This window comes from Jaculus jaculus, chromosome 4 (genome assembly GCF_020740685.1).
Source record: "Jaculus jaculus isolate mJacJac1 chromosome 4, mJacJac1.mat.Y.cur, whole genome shotgun sequence".
Lineage (NCBI taxonomy): Eukaryota > Metazoa > Chordata > Mammalia > Rodentia > Dipodidae > Jaculus > Jaculus jaculus.
In genome coordinates this window covers 122,247,648-122,263,188 of record NC_059105.1, presented here as the reverse complement: position 1 = coordinate 122,263,188, position 15,541 = coordinate 122,247,648, and the positions used below count along the sequence as shown (strand labels likewise).

At 38.7% G+C, this 15,541-nt stretch overlaps 1 protein-coding gene across 1 annotated transcript; it reads right to left on the bottom strand.

Moving 5' to 3' along the window:
- Positions 1-8,867: 8,867 nt before the first annotated feature.
- Positions 8,868-14,436, bottom strand: LOC101610778 (interleukin 36 gamma). The gene is made up of 4 exons (XM_004669749.1): positions 14,406-14,436; positions 13,884-13,991; positions 12,924-13,063; positions 8,868-9,077 (listed from the first exon to the last, which is right to left on the bottom strand). The coding sequence occupies exons 1-4, from the start codon at positions 14,434-14,436 to the stop codon at positions 8,868-8,870; spliced, it is 489 nt and encodes a 162-aa protein (XP_004669806.1).
- Positions 14,437-15,541: the final 1,105 nt, after the last annotated feature.

Here is a 15,541-nt window from a genome sequence, read left to right as displayed (position 1 = left end):
TAAATAAAACCTCATTGTTCCAGGTTAGGACCTGCATATGAAAGAGAACATGAGACATTTGTCTTTCTGAACCTGTGTAACCTCACTTGGTATGCTTTTTTCCCAAGTTCATCCATATTCCTGCAATTTCACTATTTCATTTTTTTACCATTGAGTAGAATTCTATCATGTGTATGTGCCCCACCTTTATTAACCATTCATTTATTGATGAGCAGATAGATTTATTTTTAATGTTAAACACTGATTTTCATAGTGGTTTTACCAACTTACACTCCCACAAATTGTGAATAAGGGTTCCTCTTTGTCCACACTCTCACCAGTATTTGCTGTCATTTGATTTTTTGATGATAGCCATTGTGATCTGAGCAAGATGGAATGTCAAAGCGGATTTAATTTGTGTTTTCCAAATTGTTAAAGATGTGAAACAGTGTTTAGAGATTTATTGCCTTTTTATATTTCTTCTTTTGAGAATTCTTTGTTCAGTTCCATGGTCCATTTTTTGATTGAGTTGTTTAGTTTTTTTTATTCTTAGCTTTTTTAGTTCTTTATGTATTTTAGATGTTAATCCTCTGTCAGTATATGATTGACAATGATATTCTCCCATGTTGTAAGAGGCCCCAACTTGATTGACAGTTTTTATTGCTATACAACAACTTTTTAGTTTCATAAGATTCCTTAATTTTGCCTTAATTCCTGCACTACTGAGGTCCTGTTAAGAAAATCCTTCCCTATGCCCATATCATGAAGTTTTTTCTATTCTTCCTCTAGTTGTTTTTGGGTTTAAAGTCTTCCAATAAGGGCTTTAGTTCCTTTGGAATTTATTTTTTTGTGCAAGGTGAGAGATGAAGATCTGGATTCATTCTTCTACGTGCAGAGATCCAGTATTCCCAGCACCATTTATTCAAAGTGCTGTCTTTTCTCCGATATATGTTTTTGGCCTCATAAAAAATTAAGTAGTCATGGTTAGATGAACTTGTGTCCATATCCTCTGTTTTATTATGTCACATGTCTGTTTTGTGTCGGTACCATGCTCTTATTACTATAGTTCTTAGAATTCTTCTAGGAGTATTCTTTTTGCCAAGGACATTTTTTTGCTCTTGATGGCCTTTTGTGCTTCCATATGAATTTTAAGATTACTTTTTCTGTTTCTGTAAAGAATGGTACTGGAATCTGGATTGGGATTGCTCTGAATCATCTGCATATGACCTTTGGTAGGATGGCCATTTTTATAACATTAATTCTTACCATCCACAAGCCTGGGAGATCTTTCTGTCTCCTGGTATCTTTCCTTAGTGCCTTAAAGTTTTCATTGCACAGGTCTTTCACTTTTTTTGGTTAGGAATATTTTCTCCAAAATACCTAATTTTTGTGGATATATGAATGGTTTTCTGATTTCCTTCTGAGAGTATTTTTATTTGATATATTAAAAGACTACTGACTTTTATGTAGTAATTTTGTATTCTGTCACTTTGCTAAATGTGTTTATTAGCTCTAAAAGTTTTCTTGTCATGTCATTAGGGTCACAGATATAGAATCATGTGCTCTGCAACTTCAGATAGTTTCAGTTCTTCCTTCTTCCTTTCCAATTCATATTCCTTTTACTTCTTTCTCTTGTCTTATCATTTTAGCTGACTTCAAGTACTATGTTAAATAACAGTGGGGAGAATGGACACCTTTGTCTTGTTCCTGAGCTTAGTGAGCATGCTTTGAGTTTTTCTCCATTTACTTTCACATTGTCTATAGGTTTATGTTATATAACCTTTATTAGGTTGAGATAGGTAATCCCCAATCCTAATCTCCCCAATGATTTCATGAAGAGATGCTCAGTTTTGTCAAAAGCCTTTCCTACACACAATTGAGATAATGACATGATTTCTGTTCCAGAGTCTGCATATGTGATGTATTACATTTATTGTTATATATATGTTGAATCATCCCTGCACCTATAGAATAAAGCCTACTTGATCAAGGTGGATGATCTTGTGGATATGCTATTGAGTTCAGTTTGCAAGTATTTTGTTGAGATTTTTGCATATATTTTCATCAGGAACACTGGCCTATAGTTGCCTTTTTTCTCTCTCTCTACCTGGTTATGCTATTTGTAGGCTTCCTGGAAGAAGTTAGAGAGTATATCTTCTTTTTCTGTTTTATGGAATAATTTGAAAAGCAGTGGTTTCAGTTCTTCTATGAAGGTCTGATAGAATTCTGCTGTGAAACTGCCTAGACCTGTGCTTTTTTGATTTTGAGATTTTTTTTTTTTTTCTGGGAAAAAGAGGTTTATTTTGGCTTACAGGCTCGAGGGGAAGCTCCACAATGGCAGGGGAAACGATGGCATGAGCAGAGGGTGGATATCATCCCCTGGCCCACATAAGGTGGCCCACAGCAACAGGAGGGTGTGCCAAACATTGGCAAGGGGAAACTGGCTATAGCAACCATACACCTGCCCCCAACAATACTCTCCCTCCAGGAGGCATTAATTCCCAAATATCCATCAGCTGGGAACCTAGCATTCAGAACACCTAAGTTTATGGGGGACACCTGAATCAGATCGCCACACCAGCTGTGCCATCTCAGTGGCCATAAAGGTATCTGGAAACAGATCTGGCCTGGGCTTATGCCTCCTGCTAACTCACCCTTTCCCTTTCTTTCAACACAGAAATCTGTAGGTGACACCAGTGTCTTTCTCTAACTATTGCCTTGGACTATCCTCTTGGATGGGCAGGGAGCCATGACCACCAGCAGGGTACACGGGGCAGGTTTAGTCTCTCTCAGGCTGTCACTCAGGAAAGGAGTAAAGCTCACACCAACTTGGGAGCTCTGGTTTAGGGATGAGCAGCAAACTTCGGAGAGGAGGTTAAGTCCTTGCTCAGCTCACGTGACTAGGTAGACTTAACTGCAAACTCCTGCTTCTTCCCGGTCCTTCATTCTGGTATGAACTATCTCAGCAAAGAAGTATGAAATAATATGTCTCCACCTTCTACTTAAGAAATGAAACATTGGAGGGGGTGCTGGAGAGAAGGCTTAGCAGTTAAGGCACTTGCCTGCAAAGCCTAAGGACCCAAGTTCAATTCCCCAGGACCCACATAAGCCAGAGGCACAAGGTAGTGCGTGTGTCTGGAGCTCATTTACAGCAGCTGGAGGCCCTTGTGCACCCATTCTCTTTTTCATCTTCCCCCTCTGACACTTTCTCTTTCTCTCTCAAAAGAAAAATACTTTTTAAATTTTTAAATTAGAAAAATGAAAAGTGGTCTGGAGAGATGGTTTAGCCATTGAGGCACTTGCCTGCAAAGCCTAAGGTCTCAGGCTCAATTCCCCAGTACCCACATAAGGCAAATGCACAAGGTGGTGCATGCATCTAGTTCATTTGCAGTGGCTAAGAGACCCTGGCGTGACCATTCTCTCTTTCTCTCTCTCTCTCTACCTGCCTCTTTCTCTCTCTCAAATAATAAATAAAAAATTTTTAAATTAAAAAAAAGGAAGAAGGGCTGGAGGGATGGCTTGGTGGTTAAGCACTCGCCTGTGAAGCCTAAGGGCCCTGGTTCGAGGCTCAATTCCTCAGGACCCACGTTAGATGCACAAGGGGTCACATGTGTCTGGAGTTCGTTTGCAGTGGCTGGAAGCCCTGGCATGCCCATTCTCTCTCTCTCTCTCTCTCTCTCTCTCTCTCTCTCTCTCTCTCTCTCTCTCCCTCTTTGTCTGTCACTCTCAAATAAATAAACATGAAAAAAAAATTTTAAAAAAGGAAGAAATGAACCATCACAAATTTTGTTGACACATCTGACCCTGCCTCGTAGAACCCTGCTGCCCAGGCTGGGGGACAACCACCTCCTTCCATTACACATGGAACACCTTTCCTGCAGACTGTATATAAGTCACACCATGTGTACACAAATTGTTTCAGTTCTCTGTTTCACTGTTTCCAACAACCATAGCTCCTTCTGGGTGGGCGCACGGGAGAATCACTTAGGAAACTCAGCAGTCTTGAAGCTTGAGCCCCTTTGCCAAAGCCAGAACAAACTGGCCTGGGCGGGCCTCCACAGACGTTGGTCCCCAGTGCAGCCCAACCCTGATCTCCATTCAGTCTGCCCTTGTCCACATCAGCTCTTCCCACTTACAAACACCTTGGGTCCGTAACGGCTGTGGGATGTAGGTCCTGCAATGAATGAATGACCTTACACTTAGGTCTGCCTTGTATCTGAGGAGGCTGCTGCTTGCCATGGCCAGTTGGTAGGGGAGGACCAGATAAAGATCCACAAGGAGAGAAAACCTTGTTGCTCCAGTCGGTTTTGAGATTTTTAATTATTGCTTCAATCTTATTGCTCATTATAGATCCATTTAAATTATTCATCTCATCTTTTTTAAATTTGGTAGGTCATTTGCAGTGAGAAATTCATCTGTTTATTTTAGATTTTCCAATTTGGTGGAGTACAGGTTTTGGAAGTATGACCTTATGATTATTTCAAGTTCATTTGTGTTTATTATAAAGTCTCCTTTTTCATGTCTCATCTTATAGAGTCTACTGTCCCTTTTTCTTTCATTAATTTGGCTGAGGGCTTGTCAATCTTATCTATCTAAATTAAATTAAATTAAAGTAAAGTAACTCTTTGTTTTATTGATTCTTTTAATTTCTTATTGTTTCTATTTAATTGATTTCTGCCATGATCTTGATAATGTCTTTCTATCTGGTACTTGTAGATTTGGTTTGTTCTCATTTTTCAAAGGCCTTAAAGTAGGTCACTAAATTTTTTATTTGTGACCTCTCTATTTTTGGTATGTATGCATTTACAGCTATAAACATCCTTTAGGTCCACCTTCATTGGTTCCAATAGATATGTTGTGTTTTCTTTTTTATTTAGTTTAGACATTATTAATTTATTTTTTGATTTCTATGCTTACCCATTTATTGTTCAGTAGTGTATTGTTCAGTCACTATGAATATGTGTGTTTTCTGTAGTTTATCTTGCTGTTGAATTCTAGTTTTATTACATTGTAGTCAGATAAAATACAGGCATTATTTCAGCTTCCTAAATTTTTTGATATTTGCCCTGGGATGTTGAGAAGAATGTATGTTCTATAGTATTTGGATAAAATGTTCTATAAATGTATGTTAGGTCTATTTAATCTATGGTGTCATTTAACTCCCTAGATTCTCTGTTTATTTTCTTCTGGGTTATCTGTTTATTGGTCATAGTGAGATATTATTGTATTGATATTTATGTCTGACTTGAAATCCAGCAGCTTTTGTTTTATGGAATTAGGTACAGTTATGGTTGGTGCATATATGCTTAGAATTATAATGCCCTCTTGGTGAATTGTTCTCTTGATTAGTATGGGGTGACATCTTAATTTCTTATGAGTAATTTTTATTTGAAATCTATTTTTTCAGATATTAGCATAGTCATCCCCACTTGCTTTCTGGTTCCATTTGCTTGGAAGATCTTTTTCCATCTGTGGCAGACAGCTTTAGGTTTGCTGAGATGAACTTCCAGACCAGACACAGTTATGAAAGAAGGGGTATTTATTGAAGCTTACAGATCCAGGGGCAGTTCCATAATGGCAGAAGAAGCTGGCCTACCTTCACAGGTCTAAGCAGAGAGAGAAGCCACAAGCCCCAAATCCACATAGCACAGTACACTTCAGGAACTCCAAGAGGAAATCAGGAACTTTGAATATATTTAGACTAGAATCTCAAATTCACCACCACACCTGATGGCTGGACCCTAAGATCTACCTCCTCCAGTCAGGTGGCTATAGATCTAAACTACAAACTAATAAAACACTGAATATATTGGAGTCCATATATTAAACTATCACACTATCTTTTTATCTTCAGGTAGTGTCTATCTTTGACAATGAAGTGAATCCAGCAAAAAAGAAAGATCCTGTTTCCTGACTCAAACTGATCTGATAGTGTATGTATTCTGATTAGGGAGTTGAGGCCATTAATATTCAGAGTTATGTTGCTTCAAGTTTGAGAAATATAGTATACAATAATTGCATTGCAGCACTTATATAATTACATAATGGTATTCAGGCAGCCAGAGGTGTTCCACCCAGGTGAGTCATCTGCTAATACTGGACAGATGAGGACAGCCCCAGAGATGAGCATGAGATGACTTGACTTCACCACACTATATTGATCTTGGTCTTGAGTAATTGTTGCTGATTTTTTTTTTGTTTTGTTTTTGTTTTTGTTTTTCGAGGTAGGGTCTCACTCTAGCCCAGGCTGACCTGGAATTCACTATGGAGTCTCAGGGTGGCCTTGAACTCATGGCAATCCTCCTACCTCTGCTTCCCGAGTGCTGGGATTAAAGGCGTGTGCCACCATGCCCAGCTATGTTGCTGATTTATTACATAGTGGTCTGTAATGCTCTAAGTCTAGCAGACAGAAATTTTAAGACTAAAAGTTAAAAATGTCATTATTTCCAATTCTAATGCTAAATTTCAGTGCCATTCTCAGCAATACAAGCCTACTACATGTACCTCCCTGTCTCTATTCATAAAATGGAAAGATTGAAGGAAATTATACCATTTAAAAATCTCTAAATTGGTGCTGGAGAGATTTTTCAGTTGTTGAAGACTCTTGTTTGCAAAGCCTGATGGCCCCAGTGTTTGCTTCTCCAATACCCATGTAAAGCCAGATGAACAAAGTGGTGTATGCAGGAGTTTGTTTGCCATTATAAGAAGCCCTGGCATGCCCCTATTCTCACTCTATCTTTCTTCTTGCAAACAAATAAGTAAAAAAGTTTTAAATATCCATACCTCCTGAAAAATCAAGATCATCCTAGGATATCATGTATCAGGCCCTTTTAAAGGTAATATTACCATCTATAAGTGCAATTTAGCTAGACTTACTGCGTACTGTTTAATTTGTAGGAAGCAGGTAAAGAACATATCAGTTTTGTTCATATAGTTGCAAGCAACAGTTTGGGAAGAAGTCCCTGATGGGATGGAGAAGCTTTACTATACAACTATAGGGTATTGCTGGCAAATCGCAGCAACAGCAAGGTGTTGGTCAGGAAGGCCTATTAGGCTTTCAAAACAATGCAGGTCATTGCGACAGTACTTGGTTACCCACCAGAATTGGATAGGAAGACACTATCGATGAAGAAAGTACAGGATGGGATCACAGGACATTGACAGGTCAAGCAGGAACTGAGACATAAGCCAGCTACTTGTCAGCTAGCTGTCAGAGTGCTAGAAAGTACTATGCAAGCTGCTGGGGGATAAAAGTCACCAACCTTATAAATAAGGAGTGGATCCTGCAAACTACAAAATCTAACATCCAGACAAGATGTACATACTGGTTTAATAGTGGCACATAAGTTATGAGGCCCACTCAGTGGGAAGTAATTCATGTACTGAGAACCAAAGAAGTCTATTGATTGGAAGGTCTTAGACTATAGAGAGAAACTTACACTGTTCTCTGGCTAAAGTCTTCCATTGTATATGTTTATTCCCTTTGAGCAATGAACAAACACTAGGGAGATACAAAACCCTGCAGAAGAATGACAAAGAAAGCCAACCGCTTAGCACTGGATGAGTCATCTGTAGCATACTATCCAGGCCCCAGGAAATATTATAGAGGAAGAGCTGGATTAAATTTGAGTGCTGCTCTCACCAAGAACCTTCTCCAAGAAGATGGTTATAGACACTGTGGATACTCAAAACTCATCAAAGCAGAAAATCAGAGGTTCAACACTAACCGATATTATAGCACATTCTCCAAGGCTCAGGGAACATTACAGAATAGGTGATAAAAAGAATTAAGAGCCACAGGTTTGGAATGTGTACTATGAGGCATTGTCCTCCCCACAGGAACTAAGTGGTACAACCATGACCCCACAATGACTATAGATAACCCACTAAAGAAGGTCCTCAGTAGAATGGGGCAGGGGATTGAGGACGTAAGAGGATGACTAGATGGGAATACGACAAATTTGCAATGTGTTCCTACATTAAAGCTCCAAGTAAAAGTTAAATAGAAAAAAATTTTGAATAATTAATTTAATTTTTAAAATCTGGTTAAAAAGAAGATAATATCTAAAGCTGATAACTCATGTAATGACAGAATGGGGGAAAAAACACAGAAAAAAATAGCTGACAAAGAAAAGCTGCCTTAAAGAAATAGGACTAGGACAGGAGACTAGTGCCTTTAACCATAAATATATTATTATGGAGAGACCATTAAAACATTATAAAAGCCACAGCAACAAAAGCTTATGTTTTACTGACATGAATTACTAATTATTCTCACTACTCTTAGTGCTCTTGGGTCAGGGAACCAGCCCAGCTGTTCTACCAGGCAATTTCCTCACACTTCAAGTGTAATTAACCATTGCACTTCAACATAGCTTAAATAGTTCTTACTTTTGCTAAGACCATTCATGCCTAGAATCCAGCTCTCTATACCAGCCAGTTGCTAAAAGTCCAAAAGAACCCCTATTTTTCAATGAATGTTAGCTTGAAGCCCCTGCTCTCTAAGCACATATTTGGTATAGCAAGTATGTAAAAACCTGGTGTGCACCAGGCTAATGACTTGGAAATAAGGCTATGGGGATATGACTACTCACAGGGCATTCCAGATTTCCATACACCATGGCACAGCACACTACTTATCATACATGATACTGGACAGCTTTCAGCTTCAGAAAACAGCCTTACCCCATCCCATCTACCTGCAGACTTCTCATTCATTTCAGTGGACATAGGTCATTACCTCTTCCTCTGTGAGATGAGATGATAACACTGGCCTGGCTCATTTCTCAGTCTGAAAATGGCACTGAGATCAAGCAAATGAAAATATTCCAGAAACTTAAAATTTTAAGACAAAGATTTCTGACCAAGTTCCCATCTCCAAGCTGAGTTCAAGGGCTTATATCTAAATTGAAATTAATATTATAAAATTTTCCTTGGTCTGAAGTGAGGAAGATTGGCTGGCCTTTCTTGGAGGAGGCGATGAACCAGCCTGGAAAGGCCACAGACTCAAAAGTAGAGGTGCCACCCGTCTGGATGTGGTAAAAAAGAAAGGGCTTCACAGGCTCAGGTTTGTGGTACAGATCCATAATCTTCTCCTTCTGAAATGTAAGACAGGATACTTATGAGGAGAAATAAAAGCTTTTTTTGCTGATATTTAAAGTTGCATACACCCAATAAATATTCCAAATTTCAAGGGAGCCTTACCCATCTACTACAAGATAAGACAAATGTATCTCAGGGGTTGGATGTTTAGATCAATAACAGAACATTTGCCTAGCAAGTGCCAGGACCCAGGTTTGGTTCCTAGCACAAAAACCAGGGGTAGAGAATATTTCAAAAGGACAGCAGAATGAGCACATAAAATCTCACCTTCCCAACCCCGTCCCTCAAGTCAGAGTTGTAACAAGAAATAAACAAAGAATGGGTTAATTAAAATGTGGCCACACTGGAAAACAACTAATTTGTAATCACCTCACACAAAAGACCAAAGGAATGCCCAAGGAAATAGATGCAAATTTGTAAAAGTAGGATAAGTTCCTCCCTTACCAAAATCATGACAGTGAGAGGTATCATCTCATAAAAGCAACAGCTCTGGCAAGGGACAGCCAGGCTAAGGATTTGTGAGAACATATGAAAACCACTAGCACTGTGGAAAAGACACCACAGAGTCTAACAAAGCAAAGGTTTGCACTCAAAGAATAAAGTAAGTAGAGAAATCAGAAAAGACCTTCCATAATTTATATAAGAATATATTTTGTGTATGTTATGTTTATACATGCAAATAGTATAGATTTAGGTAAGATACATTTTTCTAAGTAAATTATCTATGTGTGAGGTTTCAAAAATTATATTGAAATGGTCTATAATTCAGATACTTTATATCCTGAGTGGAAGTATTCTATCCCAAGAAGATTCCTTTACCTAGTAAATGACTCTGTGTTACTTTATCTAAGTCTTTGTACATCAAATACATAGTACCTTTTTGTTCATTCTCCCAAGATCTATTCAATAGCAAGGACTGTGGCTCTATTTCCAAAATACTTCCTGAATTGGGCCACTTTTTTCATCCCACCTCCACTCTGACAACTACCATCCAGGTCAACACTGTCTCTGCCCTGGATGATCATGATGACCTCCTAACTATGATGTACTTGAGCAAATTTTAAAGCTGAAGTACAATAAATAAAATCATTCTCTCTTCTGGCTTAAATTTCTTATATTATTTTATATTGTAATTACTACCAGATCCAAACTCAATAAAAGTCTGTAGAGTCTATACCACCCAGATCTCATCAACCCTGATGCCCTATCTCTTGCCACTAAATGCTGAGTCTGCTCCAGCCATGCCTATGTCTGCCTTTCCCCAAAACACTAGTGTGTTCCTGGTACTTTCTACCTATGCACTCCACCCTCATGCTGATCCAACCTCCCCTAATATTCAGCTCTCATCTCAAGCAGCCTCTTTTTGAGGTGAATATCACCCAACATTCTAACCAAAGTGACCTTCAACCCCACCCTTTGCCCTTCATGATCTGATTCCTTTGCACTCTTCACTAGGAAAGAACTCTAAATCTAGCATTTTTGCCTAATAATCATAAATACATATACTTGTCAGACTTTCTTATTATGATATTCCTCAAAATGTAGAAAATTCCCTGGCACTCTGCTCAATACAGACTTACTGTTTTCAAATGAAAAACCACCATTTAATTTCAATGTCCCTACTTCTCCCTTCATTCTTGCTTTTAATTTTCAAATATCTGAGAAAGTTGAAATGATTAGAAGATAACTTTCACAAACTACATTTTCACATAGGCACCCAGCCCACCTCACCCATCCCCATACACCCCTGCCTGAGGAAAACTAGCCAATAGCTCCTCTCCATTCATGGACCTAAAGGGTTACTCTAACCATTCTCCATAGTTTCTTATACTCCATCCATTTTGATTTCTCTATTCAGTTATTCTCATCAGTATGAGTGCTTTCATTCCTATCATTGTAAAAAATATAATCATCTGTCATTTAATGACTGGAAAGTATTCTCACAGAAGAATCATGTTGCAATTTTATCAACATTGTAGAATATGCTTACACAAACTAAGATAGCTACAATGTTAATAGGTTAAATAGTTTTAGAAAACTACTATCATATATCCAAGCCATTTTTGACTGGCATTGTCATGTGTCACATTTTTGTATTTTGTATTTTGATTACCCATCACCACTGCCAGTCTCCTCTTTAAAGGAAACGCCTTGCAATAGCTACCAATATTTTCTATCTCTGATTTCTCTCTGTAAAATCACTCCACTGGGTCCTTTACCCCCATGATGTCCACCAGTGCAGAACTCACTATGCTGTCCTAATGACTCACACATTGCCAATGGCCAATTGTCTGCCCTTATCTGAACAAAGAGGCAACAGAAATATGATGTAGTAGATAGAACAATGCTAAAAAATGTAATTCTCCACCCTCATCTGACAAAATTCACTCTGCCTATAGATCTTGTCTCCACTGAAAATATTTCAAAATATGACTGCTTCTGTCCCACTCTACTGCTATCCCCAGGTTATCAAATCCAACCCATTTAACCCCAAAGTTTTCTGAGAACTTTCATCATTGCTCCTGAAGTAAGCGATCAAGCTGGAATCACAGTGACACTTTTTAAATCTAGGTCCATTCAAGTCACTCTTTTGTTCAAATCACTGTGGGTTTCTCAGTTCACTCTGATTGTGGCTAAGTCCTCACAGAGGTCAGCAAGGGCCCTCCTGGTGTGCCTTTATTTATCTGAATTCCTCCTTGCTTTGTTTGCTCCTACAAGCCTATCTTCACTGGCCCTAGAATTTTCCCTCACTGGATGCCCTGCTAACTAATGCCCCTACCTCATGCCCTCTGCTAGAATTTCACCTTCAAAATTATACCTACCATGCTTGTCACTGGACCTGACTCCACCTGCTTCTGCCACTCCCTGTCTCACTCTTGCTCTGGTTCATTTTTGTTGTTACTTGTTTTGTTTTGTGCTCCTAGAAGATGTGTCACCCTTTAACATGTCAAAATTTACCTGCTATTATATTTTTGGCTTGCTACATCTCACCTCCCCCTAGAATCCAAGCTCCACAAGGTCAGGGCTCTTTGCCATTCTGTTCAGGGATACATCTCAAATTCCCACATGGTTCTGGAGACCAGTTAAGTACCAAACATTTGCTGAATTAAATTGGATCAAGTTGGATTGAATTAATTAAAGTTTATGAACAACTATATGTGTATGTATATGCTCATATACATATATATTTATATGACACACACACACACACACACACACACACACATATATATGTGTTTATATATATATATATATGTATATATATATATATGCATATAAAATCAGCCAGAATTTAGGAATCAAAATAGTAAATATATGCATTTCAGAAAATGTATAGAAAAATAACTTAGCAGATGAAATGAAAATCATAAACTAGGAGATTATACCAAGAAATTGTCCTAGAATGCCATTAAATAAATAAATAGTCAAAGTAAAATGATAGAAAGTATGGAGACTAGTCAACAGCAATAACATTTAGAGCATACCTCATCTCATCTGAGAGAAAGAATGGAAATTAAATAACATATTGTAAAATATTGAAGTAAGTTCTTAGAGTTCCAATCACTGCAATAAGAATTCTAAAGGGAGACATATAGCAGAATTAGGGAGACAACAATGAGTGTCACCATCTTGAAATTCAAGAAAGACAAGAATCTTCAACTAGGGGAGGGCAGGTTAAATTAAAATCCTTTTCATGTTCATAGTTTAAAAGAAGCTAGGAATAAATATGCTCAGGAAAATAAGAATGTTTCCTTTTAAATTCTAAAATTAGAACTCTTGCCAAATAAAATTTTCATAGAGAAAAATAACCATTTTAAATATTATTTTTCTAAGTCACTGACCTTCAGTTGCAACGTGGGCTGTCCATCAACATCCTCACAGAATAGACACATATCTGGATTTTTGATTCCCAAATAAATGGGAGTCCCTTTATTTTGCTCAAGGGACTCTGGATACTTGCATGCGATAATGGTGACAGTGACTATAACAGAGGGGAAAAGGATATATATATTTTTTTTTCTGAAGTTAGGAAAACTGAATGTTCTGACTTAGCAGAGTAGCTCTTCCAGCTGGGGCTAGAAAACACTAAAAGTTAGTATCACTGCTATTCAACCCCATCAAATGGCCAATCCCTCCATTCATATCACAACCACAGTCCTAGTTAAGCATATAGGAGGGTATCCTTATTTTCACACCTATATGTGAACACCAGAAGATAGAAATCTCCTACCCCTCATAGCAATTCTGATTCTTAGTCAAAGTTCTCTGCATTTGCAAGTTTTGACTATCAGGCTATCAAAATTTCCCTCCCAGTGGTATTTACAAATTTAATCTTTTAGATACCTTGAGGCCATCTAAAACAAATTATTCCATGTCCACAGAACAGACCAATCAATGGCTTTGAATCAATAAGAGCAGGTTCCTTGTGCCAAGGAGGCTCCCCCATCTTATGTGATATCTTTACCTTAGTCTAGGAAAAACTTATCCCTGATTTCCAAAGCAAGTATGAAATTTTCCTCCCTCCAGGTGGACCCTATTGAAAGCCATGTTTGTTTTCACATATAATTAAACATATTTATGGGGTACAAAGTAATAATTTGGTACAAGATCTACTACATAATAATTTTCAAATTAGGGCAGTTATCATAATCCTTGCCTTATATATTTATCATTTACCTACCTATTGTGATTATACATTACTGTTAACTATAGTGATGATACTGGGCAATAGAGCATCAGCACTTATTTTAAACAGAAGGCCATGGCAATGTGAGGGCCAAAGCAGTCAGATGACCACTAACCTGAGATCACATTTTTATTCCGTGGAACTACCACAAGGGCCTGACCATGAAGAATCCACACCTGTTGGTCCAGATCAGAAAGCTCCCCAGTTTGAGGATCTCGTGCTACTGCTCCAATGGAAACAAATGATTAAAAAAAAAAATGAGAACCAATGTTCAACAAAGAGAAAGATCACTTAAATCCAAGCCTGTCTATAAGACAAATAAGAAGGCTTAGGGTCCCAAATTGACAGTGCTCATGTGACTCATAAACCCAGTCTTTATTTCCAGTAATACCATAGATTCTGGTGAGGAGGTCAAGGGTTACCAAGGGTATTCACTGGGCTAAGAGGACAGACCATCAATGCTAGGTATTGGAGCTAGTGTAGTGAATGAGCAATGACCCCACCCTTCAGAAAATCAAGGCTCAGCAGTAGGTGGAAACACCAGGCAGTAAGGGCAATACACAAGGAGAAAGAAAGAATGTTGGGATGTCCAGAGGCCCCATCTGTGAATGCAAGAGATCCATCCATCAAATATCACCTCCATAGGTGTCACCTCCAGCATTCTTCATAGTGGAGTTGTCTTGGTACCTGGGAGTAGGAAGGGACAGCAATAGAAAAAGTAAACCTCAAGAGATATTTCTAAGATCTTCTAGGACCCTAGTATCTTAATTCTTATCCAGGACATGAAGCTGGAATGCCTGGCCAGTCCTGAAGCTGAAGTCAGAAGAACAGAGCTACTTCCTCGGACAAAACCTCAAGGAATTTTAGAGACAGGAGAATGGGCTGAATTTTCCTCCACCCAGAAATCCCACCAACATTATATCTCTACAAGTTTCAAGGCAAGGAAAAACCATTTGGTTTTAAACCCAGACCATTGGTGCGTATGTCTGTTTCTCTCAGAAACCTTTCCCATTCATTGGCAACTCTTTCAGCCTGGGGTAGCTCAGCCAGAATCCCAGCAACTCTTCATTAAGGCCAAGGACCAGAACCATCTGACCACATCCCTGTCCATTCATTGAGCCCCAAGCCACAGAAAACTTCAGAGTCAGAGAGTTTTACAGGTTTGTGATGTACCTGGCAAGGTAAAGCCTTTATGGAAAATCCAGAGGCCCGAATCACAGCTTCAACAGCTTACAGGAACAGTGATGGGCTATGACATAGCTTGGCTCATTTATTTAGTTCAGTATGGAGGGAGGCGCCAGCTTCTTTCATGGGTGTGACAAATGTACAACATGAAAAAAATCCAGTTCCTCCTACCCAAAGCTTTCAGGAGGCTCAGGTGAAGAAATGACAGAGTCAGCAAAAGTATGACTTGTCTGAGCTCTCTGAGAAATATGCTGTGCCAAGCCCTACTCGGTCAGCCACCAGGAAGCAGAGTGGATGACAAATCCTAGATTTCTCAAAAGGGAGAAACTATGGGACTTCCCCAGGGCTCAACTCTCCTATCAAGCTTTTCGAAGGTTAGGAATGAAATGCAAAGAGCTCACAGGACAAGGCACACTGGAAGCCAGACTCTCCATACTCAGGCATAGAACATTTGAAGAGCCTCTGCTCAATATTTCCTACTTTCCATTCCCATCTCTTTCTGGGCATGAAGAAATAAGGTTATTTCCTATTGGGTCCTAGTTCTGTCACTTTTGGCACTTAATTTGCCTGTTAATCTATGAGAAAATG

Excerpts from the sequence above, each read along its gene's own strand:
- LOC101610778 (XM_004669749.1), bottom strand. The coding sequence starts at position 14,436 with ATGAAGAATGCTGGAGGTGACACCTATGGAG. Across the intron at positions 13,064-13,883 it reads GAATAAAAATGTGATCTCAG|TCACTGTCACCATTATCGCA; the intron begins GTTAGTGGTCAT and ends CCTCTGTTATAG. Across the intron at positions 9,078-12,923 it reads AGCCCACGTTGCAACTGAAG|AAGGAGAAGATTATGGATCT; the intron begins GTCAGTGACTTA and ends CTTACATTTCAG.